Below are 18,990 nucleotides of genomic sequence, written 5' to 3' on the forward strand. Positions count from 1 at the left end.
AAAGAAAACCAAGTTCTTATCGGTAGCAGAGCCCTTAAAGATTATTGAGTTCTAGCGATAGTATCTTTGAATAATCTGCAACCTGATTGTCTATCTTGCACGGCCGTCTCTATTCTATACAAATCTATTTCTCTTAGAAAGGACCCCCGTTACACTCCAAGTGAACTTGTGAGTAACAATATACTGTGAGGGATGCGTACCAGACCACAAGAGTACACTACGCAGAGCTCAGAGTTCGGCTAACAGCTACAAAGGTAGAAGTCTCCAAGGTCTCTTCAGTCAACGTCGAGTATGATTCTCCTTGATCCGGTACGGGCCCCGCGAGCTACGTTATCAACAAAGATTCACTAGAGTTAGCGTATAGAATTCGACCGTCTTCGACGTAATAGTTCAGGTAGAGTTCGAAGTCACGATAGAGTAAAGTAATTCCAAAAGTATCGTCAAATAAAGTTGTAACTCGCGTATCAACGATTTATATTGTTAAGACTCTGATTTCGCCGATGATGGTTTGGCTAGTCAGTGAATGACACAGTATTTATATCCCTCGCTTATGTCTCGAGGACCCAGTCTACTAATAATACAGAATACACTCGGGGCATGCCCGAGACCCTGAAAAACAACCAAAAACATTTAACTCCTAAGTCCGTAACCCAAACTCCTAAATCCGCTGAACCCCTCAACCTATTTATCCACTCTAATGCACGTTTCCCTGTCGATGTTTCTTCTCCATCGGCCGTCTGGTGGATAATCGTCAGCGTCGGCTATTCGGAGGTCTCGGACGGCAAGGCTACCTACTCAGGCCTCTTCCCACATCGCTTTCCCACATAGCAGAGTCCTCTCATGCCCACAGGTACCGCCGATAGGTACTCGGTCGGCTGGCAGCTTGCGCCGATTCGCTCCGAGCGGTCCGATCTTCGATCCGATTGATTCCAGCTGTCCCTCATATATCCACCGGTACCAAAACACTCCCCTCCGGCGGTTTGACGCTCCGGGGGTTATTATTGGGGTCGAAAACGTGTTTTTTATGACTCTGGGTTTTTTGGTCGTAATTTGGTCGCACCACACTCCGCGAGTGTGGTCAAGAGTTGATATTAGCGTACAGAGGGTATTGGGGTATCTACTAGCCTTTCTCTCACTCCCGTAAATGCTTGGCATGCCCGTAACAAGGACCGTGAATAGGTTCCTCCAAAATTTTCTGTTTTTTCTCCGGTTGGGACGCTCTCCCTTCCTGCCTTTTTCTTTTCATATTTTTTTTGTTGTTTTCCGTCAGTGATAACATAGCAATCTGGGGATACTCCTGACCTGACTCATCAGAGTCCCCTTTTAAAAATCCTCGTCGAAATCCATCTCAGATTCCGATCCGCGTTCTCGCACAAACGCTTGCCCACTGGTGTACTCCGCAGCAGCTGTCGCAGCCGGCTTCTTAGCACGGTGCCTCATTCGCTTTCTCTGAGGTTGGGGTTCCGGTGGTTCCATATCGTGGTCGCCATCGTCATCGCGGGTACGCTTTCGGGAGAAAGAGGAGATAGATGCACTGCTGTTAGCATCTGAACGACACCACTTCCAAAGATGACCCTTTCGGCCACATCGCACACAGGCTCCATCGGTCTTTCGCTGTTCTCGGACCGGCTGTGGAACTCCTTTGGTGGCTTCGTCGTAGTCGTGGTATATTGGCTTATTCCCCGACTTGTTCTTGCTGGTGCTCTTCTTATCTTGCCCTTTTTCTTTCTCCTCAGTCTGAGCCCTCCCCTTGATCTTAAACCCCTTCTCCTTCTGCCGTGAGTTCCCACCGTTGTTCGACTCCCTTCCCCTCGACTCCGCTTTCCCCAACATCTTCATCTGCTCTTGATAAGCCTCGTGAGCCTTGCCGGCTCGTTCCAACTGTTGGATGTACTCGGAGTCGTCATCGGTTGGATCGAAACGTGAGTGGCGCTCCCGGATTTCATTTGGTAGTCCTTGGAGCAGGGCGGCGCGATAGGATGCTCCTTTCATCTGAGCGTGCTGGTTCATGATCTCCATTCTCGTCAGGTAGTCTCCGATGTTAGCAGAGTACTTAAACTGCTGCATCTTCATCGCGTTCTCCATAGCCTCTTGAGTGCTTAAGAAACGTTTCCTAATCTCCTGACTGAACCGAGTCCAAGTAGCGTAGTCCACGGCTGCCGGTCCTAGCATCTTGGTCTCGATGTATTCCATGAACCATTCCTTTGCCAACCCACACGTATACGTTCCAGCGAACAGTACCTTGTTCCTGTCCATTCGGAACTTCTTGGGCTTCTGCTCGAAGTAGATCTCGCACTCCATGAGCCAATGCCGCAGGGTATGCTTCCTGGCATTATCGAACTCAAAGGGTATTTTGGCGAGCGAATCTACCATATCGTCGTCTTCAGGCGGCGCCGAATTCCTGTTCCCGCCTCGGTTCCTTCTCCAATTCTTCCGACCGTGCGACCATTCACTGTTATCGTCGTCATCGTCGTCGGAAGGTTCTGGGTCTCCCCCAATGTTTCCTCTTGGTGGGTTTCGTGGAGGTTGATTCCCACCATTCCCACCAACTGGAGCAGCTTCCACCGGTCCTCTGCCACTATTACCATGCACTGGGCCGGCATCCTCCGGTTGCCTGCCTCCATTTCCTCCTACGGGACCAGCATTTCCTCCTACTGGGCCAGCATTTTCGGGTTTCTTGCCATTGCCAACAGGAACCGTTCGGGGCGCGTTAGGGTCTAAGGGAGCACTAGCCACGGAAGGTGCTACTGACAGGTGTTGTCGCAGTAGTTCCTCCATCTCGGCTATCCGTTGGTTTCTTATCTCATCGGACTGCTTGAATTGCGCGAACATAGCCCGTTGTTCCCCTTTCTCCTGCTCCCGCTCTTCTCGTACCATCCTCAGCTGTCGCTCCGCTTCCAACAGTTGGTTCTGGGTAATCCGATGGTTACGGTCCAGAACCTCGTGGTCGGCGGCTCGTGCGGTTTCTTGCATTTGTTGGACATGGGTAACGAGCTCAAAGAGCGACTCGAGATGTTGTTTTTGGGCAATGGCTTCTTGCCGTACTTTCTTATCCAGGATTTGTCCACTCCCTTGGACTTGCTCCTGGAGGTTTTGTAGCTGCTGCCAAACGGCCTATCCAGCTGCACCAAGATACCTCATTTGTGCCTCATGGGTATCCAAAAACTCCTGCATATTCCTCACGAACTGGGCTTGAGCAGAGCGTTTACTCGATTACCTAGTCGTTGTAGAGGGTCCTCCCGTAAGTAGGGGATCTGGGCTAGCAGCCCTTGATATTACCATAGAATCTTCCCCCCCGGCCTCCTCGGTTACGGCCGAGGTATCTATGAAATAATTATCCCTTCGGGTAGTCATTGTGATAGGGGATAATGATGATAGTTCTTCTTTTTGAGGTGACTTCGTTACTCCAAGTGAACTTGTGAGTAACAATATACTGTGAGGGATGCGTATCAGACCACAAGAGTACACTACGTAGAGCTCAGAGTTCGGCTAACAGCTACAGAGGTAGAAGTCTCCAAGGTCTCTTCAGTCAACGTCGAGTATGAATCTCCTTGATCCGATACGGGCCCCGCGAGCTACGTTATCAACAAAGATTCACTAGAGTTAGCGTATAGAATTCGACCGTCTTCGACGTAATAGTTCAGGTAGAGTTCGAAGTCACGATAGGGTAGAATAATTCCAAAAGTATAGTCAAATAAAGTTGTAACTCGCGTATCAACGATTTATATTGTTAAGACTCTGATTTCGCCGATGATGGTTTGGCTAGTCAGTGAATGACACAGTATTTATATCCCTCGCTTATGTCTCGAGGACCCAGTATACTAATAGTACAGAATACACTCGGGGCATGCCCGAGACCCTGAAAAACAACTAAAAACACTTAACTCCTAAGGCCGTAACCCAAACTCCTAAAGCCGCTGAAACCCCTCAACCTATTTATCCACTCTAATGCACGTTTCCCTGTCGATGTTTCTTCTCCATCGGCCGTCTGGTGGATAATTGTCAGCGTCGGCTATTCGGAGGTCTCGGATGGCAAGGCTACCTACTCAGGCCTCTTCCCACATCGCTTTCCCACATAGCAGAGTTCTCTCATGCCCACAGGTACTGCCGATAGGTACTCGGTCGGCTGGCAGCTTGCGCCGATTCGCTCTGAGCGGTCCGATCTTCGATCCGATTGATTCCAGCTGTCCCTCATATATCCACCGGTACCAAAACACTCCCCTCCGGCGGTTTGACGCTCCGGGGGTTATTATTGGGGTCGAAAACGTGTTTTTTAACTAGGAAAACCGCAACTCCGCAATTGGTCGCATATCGATCGCACCACACCTCGTGGGTGCGAACCGGAGTTGATAATGGTGTTGCCATTAGTATCAAAGGGTATTGGGGTATCTACTAGCCTTTCTCTCACTCCCGTAAATGCTTAGCATGCCCGTAACACTCAGTATGGGGATGATGGGAAGCTACATCCGGTGGCATTCTATTCCAAGAAGTTCTCCCCTGCTGAGATCAACTATGACATTCATGATAAGGAAATGGGAGCTATTGTAGCCTCTTTCCGGGAATGGGAACACATGCTCAAATCTTGTGAGCAAGAGATCACGGTTTTTAGAGACCACAAGAACTTGGAATACTTTAATTCTACCAAGATTCTCACTAGGCGGCAAGCTAGATGGTCTGAAGACCTCGCAGGCTACAATTTTAAAGTTGTCTACAGACCGGGAGAAAAGAATGGCAAGACTGATGTGCTATCTAGGCGCTGGGATCACCGCCTTGGAGAGGGAGGTGAAACTCTGCAGCCGGAGCCACAGATATTTTTTAGGCCAGGTCAATTGGTTTTGGATCCTGCAAAGCTAGCGGCTGTCAGGGTGAATCAATTGCAGAATACATTCTTAGAGCGCCTATACACGGTTGCTAAAGAGGATAGTTTCTGGCAGGAATTGCACCGCTCCCTGGTTGAAAGGAAACCAAATTTGGACCAGAACTTGTCGGTCAAGAACGGTCTCATCTTCTATAAGAATAGATGGTATATACCCAAAGACAAGAAGCTTCAGATGGAGATACTGTCCGATACCCATGACTCTAAGGTGGCGGGTCACTTTGGCCAATTTAAGACACTTGAGCGGGTGAAAAACAACTTCTTTTGGCCCAACATGGATAAGGATGTTGAGGAATATGTCCGGAGCTGTGATAGCTGCCAGAGGAATAAGACCTCAAGACATAAGAAGTTTGGTATGCTCCAACCGTTGGAGATACCCTATCGGCCATGGACTTCCATCTCTATGGACTTCATTGTGGGATTACCGGAATCTGGTGGGTTTACAAAGATCTGGGTAATAGTGGACCGCTTTTCGAAGATGGCACACTACATCCCTCTTCCTACCCTCAATAAAACGGAAGATTTGGCTAAGTTGTTCTTGAAGGAAGTTTGGAGACTCCATGGTTTACCTGATGACATAGTCTCGGACAGAGATAGCAGGTTCATTTCTCACTTTTGGCAATCTCTCATGAGTCTCCTCAATGTGAAGCTGAAGATGTCCACATCTTTCCACCCACAAACGGACGGTCAAACAGAAAGAGTTAACCAGACCCTGGAACATTACTTGCGGAGTTATTGTTCATATCAACAGGATGACTGGGCAGAACTCTTGCCTTTGGCAGAGTATGCATATAACTCGGCGGTCTCTGAGTCTACCAAAGTACCGGCTTTTTATGCCAACTATGGATATGAACCCAGGACCAACTGGCCGGCCCCAAAGGAAGGAGTAGAATGGAACAATCCAGCGAGCGAGGTCATGATATCTCAATGGGAATCTATCTGGCAGGCTATGAACGCCAGCTTGGGTAAAGCTAGATTAAGGATGGCCCGGTGGTATGATGCCCATGCCCTGGCACCGCCTGAAATCAAGCCCGGAGATGAAGTTATGTTGGACCGGCGCAATGTGCAAACAAAGCGGCCTTTGGGAAAACTGGATCAGAAGAAGATGGGACCCTTTAAGGTCTTAGAAGCTATTGGTACCCGTGCCTACAAGCTCTCTCTTCCCCCCCAAATGGGAATCCACCCGGTCTTTCATGTCTCTCTTCTGGAACCTTACCGAGCACCGGTAGATCCTGAGAGAAGAGTCCCTGTACTGGAGCCCGAAGAGATTGAAGGAGAACAGAACTGGGTGGTCCGAGAGGTAGCTGATAGCCGGGTCAATAAGAAAAGGAGACGAGTGGAATATCTAGTGCTGTGGGAAGGTTATGAAAACGAGGATGCTACATGGGAACCTTGGGAGCATCTCAAGAAGAGTGCTGAAGAAGCCCTTTGGGATTTCCATATGAGGTATCCTAAGAAACCCAAGGACAAGCGGATTGTTGGGGTGTAGATTATTTCTTTTGGGTTTTCATTTCCTTGCATATCACGGAGTTTCTTGTCATGATAGAATAGCATGGTAATAGAATGGTTATAGATCTCGGAGACCAAGATCCTGGAAGAGGGGAGTGGTGTAATGGAGCCATTTCAACTGTCTGGTGTATGAGTACACACAGGGCCCGGTTACATGCTGGGAGTTATTGTTAGAAGCCAGTTGCACGGTGATATGCAAGTACCGGCAGTGTGGCTAGCTACCAGCTGTTAGAGTAACTACATTCCGGGCGCTAGGAAGCGGATCTATTCATGGGAGCAATGACTGACGAGTCTATGCCTCGCCAGTGTCTAGAAGACCGGCCAGAGTGAAGCTCTGATTGTCCGGTGATCCACTGTATCCTCTGAGCATTGTAAGTCCGCCGAAGGGCAGGGACTATGCTAGGGAAGTCTACAATAAGCGAAAAGCTCTACAGCAATGATTAAGCTTACACCTGAGCGGCAGCTCATTCATGCAGGTCCTCGGTTGTGTGGCAACCAAGGCTGCAGGTGTTACAAAGGCTTTGACTAAGGGTGGTTGCCTTGGGTATCGGAAACACCTGCTGACGCTTAGAGAAAAGCGGGGTAGCGGTGGTATTGTTTCCGGTACTGAGGAAAAGGCCCACCGGAACTTAGTAAGGAGTTAGGAGCAGAGAATAGAGGCCTTCGGAGTATAAGTACTCAGGTTCATTCTCGCCCTTCAGTCCTGTTCTCTTCAGTCTTCATCAGAAAGAAAACCAAGTCCTTATCGGTAGCAGAGCCCTTAAAGATTATTGAGTTCTAGCGATAGTATCTTTGAATAATCTGCAACCTGATTGTCTATCTTGCATGGCCGTCTCTATTCTACTTTATTCTATTCCTCTTTGTAACTGGGGTCCTTTCTAAGAGAAATAGAATCGGATAGAATAGAGACGGCCGTGCAAGATAGACAATCAGGTTGCAGATTATTCAAAGATACTATCGCTAAAACTCAATAATCTTTAAGGGCTCTGCTACCGATAAGAACTTGGTTTTCTTTCTGATGAAGACTGAAGAGAACAGGACTGAAGGGCGAGAATGAACCTGAGTACTTATACTCCGAAGGCCTCTATTCTCTGCTCCTAACTCCTTACTAAGTTCCGGTGGGCCTTTTCCTCAGTACCGGAAACAATACCACCGCTACCCCGCTTTTCTCTAAGCGTCAGCAGGTGTTTCCGATACCCAAGGCAACCACCCTTAGTCAAAGCCTTTGTAACACCTGCAGCCTTGGTTGCCACACAACCGAGGACCTGCATGAATGAGCTGCCGCTCAGGTGTAAGCTTAATCATTGCTGTAGAGCTTTTCGCTTATTGTAGACTTCCCTAGCATAGTCCCTGCCCTTCGGCGGACTTACAATGCTCAGAGGATACAGTGGATCACCGGACAATCAGAGCTTCACTCTGGCCGGTCTTCTAGTCACCGGCGAGGCATAGACTCGTCAGTCATTGCTCCCATGAATAGATCCGCTTCCTAGCGCCCGGAATGTAGTTACTCTAACAGCTGGTAGCTAGCCACACTGCCGGCACTTGCATATCACCGTGCAACTGGCTTCTAACAATAACTCTCAGCATGTAACCGGGCCCTGTGTGTACTCATACACCAGACAGTTGAAATGGCTCCGTTACATATTCCTACTCAACGTTGACTGAAGATACCTTAGAGACTTCTACCTTCGTAGCTGTTAGCCGAACTCTGAGCTATGTGTAGTGTACTCTTGAGGTCTGGTACGCAACCTTCACACCCATACGTACGATATACATCAGATGTTTATAGCACTACACTAGATAATGGTAGCTATACAAATAAATTTCAGAAATTGATGTTAAAGGAAACACATTTAAATTATATAACATTTATTTTTAATTTTTTATTTAATAGCATTTTGTAATTCACATGCCGGCTCACCACTCACTCACTTTCGAGTGCACACTTCGCCCTAGCGAGGTGGCCAACTGCTAGTTTGTATGCACTTGTCTTTAGGAGTTTCTCTGATTATCTTATTCGGTTTGGATGAAACTACGTAGCTATAACCACCGCTGACCTACGTCCCCATGATCATCCATCTATTGCGAGTTGCCAAAATTAACCGGACGCTCTCCTACAACCACCCAAATCAAATAGGCCACAATAACTTAGCTTTCAAATACCTGCGATTGAGCCCATATTAAAACCTGAGATGGTACAAGCATAGAGAATTACAGATATAACACCTCTTGACTTTTCCAGCTGTGGTTGTGTTGCAAGGCGATGTTGAAGTTGCATTCCCATACTAAATTTGGTTGTAACGCAGTGTCCGGTTAATTTTGGCAACTCGCAATGCTATCTCTTCTACCAAGTTTGATCGCATATAGCTCTCCGTCGTTTGAAATCGCTTAATCTAACACTTCTATAACTGGAAACTCTGTCAATATAATCCAAGTATAGCACTAGATTAACAAGTTCCATGACTCTCTCTTCCGTCTAGCATAGGTTAAATAACAGCTTCTTGATCTGACCGAAGATGTGAAGCAAAAATAAAAGAAATTTACAAGAATAGATATATCGCAACTCCCGAAACTAAACAAAACTAGACCAGCCAGCGTCAATCGCTCCCTCAGATGATATTAACAAGATGTAAATAAGGAACACGCTCATGCAACGGAAAATAAAACAAAACGAGAAAAGTGGTAAATGGGCACTTGCGCCAACGGCGGTCAGCTCCATGTTTCTGCAAGGAATAGGAAGGAAGAAAACCCCAATAATCTCAAATATACGCCAACCCGTTAAATTTAACTTCAACCACCTCTGCGACTCGTCTTTTATCTCAATGCATCATGCAGCAACAAATCCGGATAGTCCTGTATTCCTGCACTCAACACATGCGGTTGAACGTGGTATATATAGCACCCACAGTTGCAGACACAAATCCCAGAAACCTTAAAAGGAAAATTCTTTGAACAAAGGTCTATTGACAACCCTTGAGTGGCCAAAGCTTTGTGTTGGAGTAGCAGTCAAGGGTGAGAGCTGATCATCTTCATCATCGCCAATTTCCGAAATTCTTGGAATATCAGAGTGTGAGCCCCGTCTTGGGCCACTAAGAGGAAACATTGGCGGGGTTGCTGTTGAAAGCCTTTTTAACGAAAAGTCCGCCAGGCTGTGTCGCTTGCTGTTGGAAACACCGAGATTTGTCTCAACAATTACCCCTCCTCCTCCTGTACTTCCAGCCATACTAGCTGTCGTGCCCAGGCTTGCCTCACTCGCCTGTCGACTTAAAGTTCGATGAATGCTCCCAACACTTAATTTTGATGATAGTTCTCTTTGGGCTTCCTTCTGCGATTCTCGTAAAGAGTGCGTCTCTTCCCCATAGGTCGTGCTTGGTCGTCTCTCCAAATTTTCGGGGGAATGTTTCATAAGCCCACTTGAAACAAACTCGAGCGCCCGCTGGGTTGGGCTTGGTATCCGTCTAGGGTGATTTATTAAAATTGATGTGCTTGAAGTATCAAAGCTTTGCTCATATTCTATGTCTCTTATCAACGCTTCAAACCGCGCGATTGAGTTCATTGGTGCCTGCTCGGATGTCAATGCTGGACTTGGGGGGGCCGTAGAGAAGAATCGGTCAAGAATCGTTTCACGGCGTGGTGCAAGAGCGATTGGGGTTTGGATGCTAATCTCCTCCTTGATAACATTACTATCCCCAGCACCTATTGAATGCCGCAGTTTGGTTGCCAGGTGTAGAGGGGGCCGGCCATCAGCCGAAGAACGTGGGAATTCCTCGTCCGCGTTTGGGGATGGCATATCCGATGCGGAGCTGCTCATCAAACTCCCCTTGTCATCAGACTCTATGCTCGAAAGGTTGCTGGTCCTTGACCGGAGGGAAGGACTAAGCAGTGCTGTGTTGGGCTCGCCATTCATAAAAAACATTGAAGAAGTGGTGGGCGCTTCCAGGTCAAGATCACTGAATCTTTCCCGAAATGCTGGGTCGGTAGCCTGGTTAGCATTTGAGTCCGAGGAGCTAGGAATTAGATGCGCCTGGATTTCCTTTGCCCATTTTTCAATCGCAACCACGTTATCCGGCCCAGGGCGGAAGAGCAGTATCTCTTTTGCAGCACCTTCCCTCTTGGCCCCTTCACGTTGTCCAGGCACATCATGACTTCGCCTCCGGAAAGACTTTGAAGAGGATAGTTGAATTTCTGGTCGCAGGTTCACAACCAAGGTAGGAAGTACTACGGACTTCTTCTTGTGGCGCGAAGCAACATCCCCAATATAGCAGGAGGCGATAGATGTGATGCTAATATGAAAGAGCAATATTAGCAGTGCAAGCCAAGTGCAGTAAGAGAACAAAAATACCAGCACGGATGAGACCGGGGTAAATATGTAGACTGGTTGTCCAGGAGAGCTTACGGATATCGTGTAATTGGTTCGGTATCATTCTGCAGGTCATCAACCCAGTCAGTCGGTTTCTATACCGGCCGTGCCGATTCCAACCCCTTACCTTTTGCTTGTAAACCGTCAAAGAGATCGGCAACTGTGCTACATCCATCTCGTTTACCATAGAACCCACCGACTGTGGACTCCGGTCCGATGGGGTTTGCGACAGCTTAGGACCGTTGCCAGACACTGCTCCAGTCCCACCAGGTCCAACCACTCCAGTAGCCGTAGTCGGTCGAGTCGGTGAAATGGCCGATCGCGCGGACGTCGGGGTCGTGGGTGAATGACTTCCGAACTTGACATACCTAATCTGTCCGTCACAAATGGCGAAATCAAAGTCAGTATCGGAGCACGGGAAAGCAGAAGAGTTTGAGAGGGGGTGAGGGGGGAGCGAACGAATGAACGACCATCCCGCACGGAGTAAAGTTGGAGTTCGGAGAGACGGGGGCCAGTTCAAGAGAGTTCCATTGATCATCATACCTTCCAAGCAGCACGGCCTATCAGGTTGCGCTCTGGCGGAATCTGTAGCCAACCTTCTATGATTGTCGTCATATTGCGTGGTGTTGAGTATTAGGCAGACACCGCTTGAATTTCAAAGACAAAAGGGACGGGGGTAGGTGGAAGGACGAAGGGGAAGGGGGAGGGAGGGAAAGAAGGGGGGGGATGAAGAGAAGATGGACCGTTCGCTTTGTGGACCTCCAGGGTTCTTTCTTTTCTTTTCTCTAATTGTTTTGGATAATAGATATCTCGAGCGACTAGGAACAGAGGGCTAGAGAGGGGGTGCAAGACAGAACCCGTGGGGCAGGTATGTAAGTTCTAGTGAATATATCATATAAATTTATGAGTATGGGTGAGTGTATTGGGTGATTAGTGTTAGGACTGGTATTGTCCTAATTCCCCACCACCACCTCCTCCTCCTCCTCCACTGGTATTCTACTCCCTGCGTATGTACGGAGATATTGATATGCACAATACATACTCCCCCGTCAACCTCACTGTGGGACTCGAATGAAATTCCTTGTGGTGGTTACGCTCGGGCGCCCAAAATGGAAACGAGTGGGCTGGTCCTGGACAAGGGAGAGAAGAGTTTATTTTCCCCCTTATCTTGACTGCCCTTCCCTCAGATATTGATCGTACGAGGAAGTTGCTTGGTATCAATTAGCTAAACTAGTTAGTCTCTGCAGCGATCGCCAGTAACGGAAGGGGAAGGGCACTGGAGACTGAAATCAGGCATTAACAAATAATTAAAGAAGTTTAGTTGATGCCTAGACGTACTCCTGGGGTATGGCTACTTGTAACCAAGGGCATGAAGGCCATCCACAGTTAACAAAACAGATCGAAATCACTTAGTCATACCCCTACATACAAGTTTACAATTCATGCGGAATTCAAATCAACTTTACAAACACGCCAAACCGAAAAAACACTTCTAGAAGAGGAATTGAGACAGGCGACTACTGGGTGGTTCAGGTACATTATGTACATACTCGCGATCATCCATAAGAACCTGAAAATGCAGGTGAATAAGACAGGGATAATTTCTATGGGAGAACGGCGCCACTACATACAAATAATCCTTGTAACTGTCACTTGCATTTTCAGGTTCTTATGGATGATAGCGGGTACATGCAGCTAAACATGGGGCTGCAAAAAAGGTTATGAAAACCTTTGTACCATTGCGCCCCGACTGGTTCTATGTACTCTACTACGTGTAAATATACATGTAGTTACCCCACGTACTCAGTACTCGATGTATACTTACTCTATCATTGACCCTAAAAAGGAAAGAAGGAGCATAAGAAGGGAAAAATCTACATTTAGTACCGCAAAATCTGGGTTCGTTCGGACGGTTGCCAAGAGGACAGCTTTGCAGAGGAGCTGAAAAATATCACCCTTAAAGGAAGAGATCCGAGCCTTTTACAGCAGGATTAAAGCCAACACCGCTCTTGGCAACCGTCCGAATGAACCCAGATTTTGCGGTATATGTACAATGTATTTACGTACATTATGCATGAAATTATAAGTCCATCATACATGTACCTACATGTACATACATTCGCACATCGATATCTTCAAGGTTAAAAGCCTCGCCTTAAAGAAGATCCAAAGTAGAGTAAATTGGCTATAAGCGAAAGCAATGAGATTTCTATACAGAATAGCCTCAAGCTTCCAATAACAATTGAGAAAGGAAAACCCCAGCGCAGGTCTTGAGACATATGTAGCTTCGGGGGGCAAAGTAAAGTGACGGAACCCGGCATCATCGCCGCTGATTCCACAAAGGAAAACTTCTTCCATCTGTTCCTGAGCTTCTCCTCAGCTGTCCACACGTTTCCATGCCTTATAAAAAGGGAAAAGAGATTGACCTGCATGCATCGGTAAAGCAGAGTACATCCTACGGCTGCGTTCCGGAGCAGCCCACAGGGGTAGTGAGATTTGACAGAAGTCCAAAGAAAGTAAGAAAGGGGCAAGGAGGATAAAGAAAAACCATTCAAACCGCATACTCCATGCCATGGTCGATCGTTCCTGACACGTTTTTTTCTACCCGCATCACCTGCATCTGTTAGTCATACATGCATGGCACCCAATCCCCAGAGCCGGAACAAAGGAAGGACAATGGAAATGCAATCACGCACAGTAGGTAGATTCAGCTGTCAGACCCGTGAGTTTGGAATTCTACCTGCAAGTAGTAACTGTTACTATTAATTCTATGTAGGTACATGTGTACCTACCGTACTGTACTTGATCTGGAGTGCATATACGTACAAAATTCTGTAGTTTACTCATGCTCTACTCCACCTACCGCGTATAAACCAGATGTACGTGCATGTAGTAGGTACATGTAAATTGTCCTTACTGCGAGAATACATGTACAGCGATTCACAGGCATTTGGCGAATACACCCATTTGGCGAATTTGTATGTAGCAACCAGCCAGCAACCAGTCAAACTGCGAGTTTGACTAAGATATCCTGATTCTTATTGGCCGTGACCCCTGTTCGTCAAATGGGTGTATTCGCCAAATGCCTGTGAATCGCTGTACCTAAGTTTCGCCAATTAATTCTTGGCGTGAAGACGGATTAAAACCCAAACACGGTGGCGGTAACTTGACATAGGTACATGTAAGTACAGTACCGTATGTACCGGGTGTTGAGGGTAAGTGATCAGAATCTGATAAGTGAATGCTGCGGTAAATACGTGTATTTGTCTTATCAGATTCTGATCACTTTTCGCTACACCCTAGTACATATATGTACGTATATGCATTGTGTTACTCTATATTCGCCATCGTACATTACATACGCATCTAATATGTACTCGGGGCAGGTAACAAGAACCTGAACATAAAAACGCGCTAGCAGGGGTCAAAGTGGTTGCTACCAGAAAAACGATGTTCAGGTTCTTCATGCCTACCGCGAGTACTGTAAAAGCTCCGTTTTCGCACTTTCTCGACAGCTGATTGGTCGAGAGCGAGAAACCCTAGCCAACATGGCAACCAGCCCGCCCCATGAATTGGGGGCCGAAGGCCCCCCATAATACACTGAAGCCCAGACGGAGGTGGAAAGAGGTGGCCCGTTGAAGCTTCCCTTATAACTCAACTCGCGGTCGCGAGTGAGATGGAACCCCTAGTCTACATGTACTCTACTGGTGCTGCAGAGTGGGGTGCGAAGAAAGCGAGGGAGTGTTTCTCACGTACACAGAACAAGTCACGCAGAGGTTCCAAACAGTGGTCTGGGAAAACCGGTAGACTTTGCCGCTCGCGTTCCAGGTTGGGCCCTCCATTTCCATTACCACCACCACCACATTCATAGCAGGTATGATATTCCTGTAGTTGAAGATCGGAAAGGGCGTATCAGCTGTAGACCAAAGAATTAATACATCCAATTCCATACTGCCCGCCAATCCTCATGGGCGACTGCTGACAAACTGCAATTTAGATCGATATACATAATCATCCAGTCGATATACATGTATTGAAGAGGAACTCTCCACGTTTCTCTCTCCTTACTCAGTAGGTATTCCTAGAAAACCTCTCTCTCGCGGCACTGTCCTCGGATGATCATGAATGCGCTGATAGACTTCCCGAAAACTAGAGTTGAATAACAAAATAAAGCTCTTTGTACGTGCCTTTAAGTTTCCAATTTTCTAGGCTCTTTGTCACCTTACATCGTGAAAGCCGAAACCTTTCAAAGATGACTATTCACTTGTATCAATCATGGTTCCCTCTTTCCAATAGGTACCAATTCACCACCTTCAAAACTATCCTTCCTAATGGTGCTTGTTCTTAACTTGATGTGGGTTCGAGTGATCGGAGGTGTCGCCTTTAGAGGACGGGAGGTGGGTGATACAACCACTCACGGGCATTGGTCTTGGGCTAAATCAAATATGGATATAATTGGATCGGTGGAACCGTACAAATTAATATTTCCCCTCATGATTACTGAAAACTAACTACAAAGCCTCTCAGATCAGCAAACCAGGGGGTAGCAGCCGAAACATATATAGACATACAGCATGTACAGTTGCGTGTAATATGGGACAATCACAAAAAGGCGGCTTTCGGACAACCGAACTAATAGCTACAGTATAGGTATCAGCCTGAGACCCGCTTTTTGGCTACTAAGTTGCCTTGCTTTTCCTGCAACATGTTTCTTCGTTCTACGAGAGGCGACTGTTAATTGTTGCATTCTCAAAGTGCATCTTTAATCTTTACGCATATAGCTAAATATATAGCCCTCAAGCACACCTAGATCGACAAATATACTCATGTACTGATCAAAGCTAGCGGTACAACCTGTCTAAGACATCTATATCAAGATAGACGACCGTGATGTGTGAGATTGGATATGTCCTCACAGCTAATTCGTTTGCGTGGTTTTACCACACAGCTACAGGGGATTTTGACGAGTCGAGTTTACCGATAGTTTAAGCACAAAAATAGCATTTCCATTTATGGAAATAGTATAGATTGCAAGTGGCTACTATGTACATACTAGCTAGCTAGTCGAATCTCTATCACGGGTCACAAAACCCTCGATATGAGATGTTCACTCGTTACAAGGACGGGCGCCCGGGTCTTATATTTTACTATTTTAAGCATCCCTTCGCTGGCAATAAATATCTGGTAAATCAACAATAATATTTACAGCGATCCCCTCGACCTGTGCTCAGATATATAATTATATTTTCTTCAGAATCATCCGGGATGATTTTGAAAGACAAATTCCTTTGATTGGATATGTGGAATATATCGTGAAACTCTAAGCTAGATAGTAACGCCCCAGTGAGAAATTAACTAGAAAATCCTGTATGATTTCACACATCGTTATGTGTATGTACTTGTAGACGTGACCCCTATAACAAGCTTTTCAAGTACAAGTTTACACGTCTAAATCCATATTGCGAGTGATATAAAATGAACCGATTTCCACTGCAGAATTTAGGATCTATGTACTTCTTTCACCTAGCTAATATTATAATCACCCTGTTCTGTCCTATGTATGTACATATGTACGCGTACGCGTAATACGTATTGAGCAATCACAGAAGACATGCAATGCGCATTTGCATAATTATAAATGATATCGCGATAAACTGGTAACAAATGCGGCATAGGCTTATATCTTAATACACTTATAATTTGGAATATATTTCTTTCTCAAAGATTCGACGGCTTGACAAACCTCTTGTTTCTTTGTTTGGACACAATCAATATTCTTCTTTGTTAACCTGTTCCTTATAACGACAACGAACGACCGCACGGGGTCAACAGTTAATAATCTTCGATAATCATAAATAGAAACTACAGAATTCTTACACTAAAAAGAATCGGAGTTTTATCAGCGATTTATTCAAATCACCAAACGAGAGACCAGAAATGCCTGATTGCAATTGCTCCGCGGCCAATGACCGACAACGGATCATTGACAACGCTAGCTGGCTAGCCGGCCGGGATGTTCGTCTTATCACTCTATCGGGTCTGATATCTGGTGAGCCTGGCACACTTTACCCTCAAATATGCGCGCTCGTTATCCCGGCGGATGTAAATCCGCATGCGTTGGGCAGAGAATTCTCCAAGGAAGTTCTTTTCAGCGCAAATTATACAGATACCAGGAGGGACCCATCACAGAGAACGGGAATGAAAGAACAAGACATGGTTGATGAAGCTGTGAAGCTACTTCGACGAGATATAGAGAGAGTGGTGGGAAGGGTTATACAATGCGATCAGCACGGGATTTTCTATATCGAAAAGCCGAACTTAAGACGCGACTGGTCAAATATTCAGAAGAATATTTTTCAGACAGGGCCGTACCCTGCAAGGGTCCCTAGGGAGGACACTAAAATATCACAGCCGCGGATATTCGTTGATTACACCAACGAAGAATTAAAGGAGGCGCTTCAAAAAACACAGCCAACATCACAAATCCCTCTTGATCTCAGCGATTCTGATTCTGGTATCTTTGAGCGTGCTAGTTATGCTGCAAGTCAGGCCCTGCGCGACGATTTGAGAGCTGTCGCTCATGAAGTTGGGGCAGAGGAAAGACAAAGAACTGCCGAATTAGAAAGAAAGAAAAGTAGGGAGTCTTCGCGCTCCAGGACCAAACTTAAAAGGGCTATTGAGCCAACGCCGGTTGATACGACCAAGAGGAGGAAGGCCCGGAAGCTATAATCGTGGCTCAAGATAAATGGAGACCTATGTTGAAGTTATTCCCAGAATTAGTCAGAACTTTCGTACCTAAAGATGCTATTCCATTCCTTATTTCATTTGAGAAAGTTCTATATATACTACCGATGAGTGTCAAATGTAATTGTTATTTCTACGTGAATTATTTTATTGGAAATGATATATGTACCGCATTATACAATAGGTAAAATCTCAATCCGTAATAGAAAAGGCACCCGCAATCACAACTCTTACCAGAGTACGGACAGGTCTCAAGAGCCCAACTTTGTTAATAAGGCTTTGAACTGATACCAAATGATGTCATCATTTAAGCCTTTTAAGTCAATGATGTAGATGTCATGTCAGGTGATATCCTAGCCGTTAGTTTAACATGATTCCATATATATGAATATCTACGATTAAACCATGCATGCATTATAATATCTACCTAAGAGGCCCTGGACTACCCCACGTAAGCTTATTGTGATTTAATTAGTGGGAAATATATCGGAATATCTGACCATGAAAATCCCACGTACTTTACGAAATAATTCATGCATGATCATAACGAGATAGTTCATGATAATCAAAGCCTAACCTCCATGGCCAGTTGGCGGATGTATACACAAATAAAATAAGTATTATTACATAAATTCACATATACATATATGAGTTTAAACTCAGGGTCTCTGAGATATCAAGTGCTAGAGTCATTGGCGTTAGAGAAGCTGTACTTTGAGTAGCTAATTTCGGATCGTTTATTGTCACTCGATTCATGATCACTGCTGATGGTTTACCAACTGACCAAACTCCCAATTAATTGACAAAATTGAATATATCACAGTTAAAAGCGAGGTCCACAGAACTATACTGTGTTTCCCTAGGCCTCCAGCTTTGCACCCTTCACAGATCTAGAACCGGCCCCCTCAAAAGATTATTAGGTAGCGGGATCCCTACTATGTAGCTATAAGGGGGATCTCCTACACAGTTTTATGTAACCAAGCTAAGTTTATTTAAAGTGTGGTGTTAACTTGATATGCCAGGATCAAGTAGATCGATCCGTGAGGACCACATCCTGTAATTAAGCCTATAAATATAAGACGAATAATCGATTTTTGATTATCTATGTGATATCTGTCTAGCTCGATTGGGCAGTGAAATTACATAAGACAGTGAGTTTCAGTGAGTAGATCAACTTCCCTACCGCAAAATCTCAGGAATAACGAATCGAACTGGACAGGGAATATTTGACTTCGGATTGGTCAAATGCTTGTACAATTGTTGAGCCTCAATCCGACAGACCCAAGGCGTAACTTCTGGTCGTCTTGACCAATAGGTAAGTGGTATTCCAGCCCAGTCCGATTCGTTATTCCTGGGATTCTGCTGTATATATATATATAAATTTAGCAGACCATTACCTCAGTATTCTGCCCCTCCTGCCATCTAGCTATGCACAACGATTGAATATTTACCCCAACACATTCTTCAGACTGAAGCTAAATATTACAACTATAAATATACA

General features: G+C 45.9%; 4 protein-coding genes across 4 annotated transcripts; 2 read left to right on the forward strand and 2 right to left on the reverse strand.

Annotated features, from left to right (window-relative positions):
- Nucleotides 1-9,317: 9,317 nt before the first annotated feature.
- Nucleotides 9,318-11,360, reverse strand: H6S33_011421 (uncharacterized protein; the record flags this gene model as incomplete). The annotated part of the gene is made up of 4 exons (XM_044842780.1): nucleotides 9,318-10,668; nucleotides 10,782-10,810; nucleotides 10,873-11,118; nucleotides 11,289-11,360. 4 exons carry the CDS (start codon nucleotides 11,358-11,360, stop codon nucleotides 9,318-9,320), a joined length of 1,698 nt encoding a protein of 565 aa, XP_044696189.1.
- A 1,141-nt stretch (nucleotides 11,361-12,501) lies between these two features.
- H6S33_011422 (uncharacterized protein) lies at nucleotides 12,502-13,592 on the reverse strand (the record flags this gene model as incomplete). Its single annotated transcript, XM_044842782.1, has 7 exons — nucleotides 12,502-12,510; nucleotides 12,571-12,583; nucleotides 12,871-13,103; nucleotides 13,172-13,200; nucleotides 13,294-13,359; nucleotides 13,442-13,481; nucleotides 13,572-13,592. 7 exons carry the CDS (start codon nucleotides 13,590-13,592, stop codon nucleotides 12,502-12,504), a joined length of 411 nt encoding a protein of 136 aa, XP_044696190.1.
- An 829-nt stretch (nucleotides 13,593-14,421) lies between these two features.
- Nucleotides 14,422-15,041, forward strand: H6S33_011423 (uncharacterized protein; the record flags this gene model as incomplete). The annotated part of the gene is made up of 4 exons (XM_044842783.1): nucleotides 14,422-14,573; nucleotides 14,785-14,816; nucleotides 14,899-14,924; nucleotides 14,982-15,041. 4 exons carry the CDS (start codon nucleotides 14,422-14,424, stop codon nucleotides 15,039-15,041), a joined length of 270 nt encoding a protein of 89 aa, XP_044696191.1.
- A 1,641-nt stretch (nucleotides 15,042-16,682) lies between these two features.
- H6S33_011424 (uncharacterized protein) lies at nucleotides 16,683-17,474 on the forward strand (the record flags this gene model as incomplete). Its single annotated transcript, XM_044842784.1, has 1 exon — nucleotides 16,683-17,474. The coding sequence occupies one exon, from the start codon at nucleotides 16,683-16,685 to the stop codon at nucleotides 17,472-17,474; it is 792 nt and encodes a 263-aa protein (XP_044696192.1).
- Nucleotides 17,475-18,990: the final 1,516 nt, after the last annotated feature.

Source organism: Morchella sextelata (assembly GCF_020137385.1).
Source record: "Morchella sextelata strain SCLS chromosome Unknown scls_6, whole genome shotgun sequence".
Lineage (NCBI taxonomy): Eukaryota > Fungi > Ascomycota > Pezizomycetes > Pezizales > Morchellaceae > Morchella > Morchella sextelata.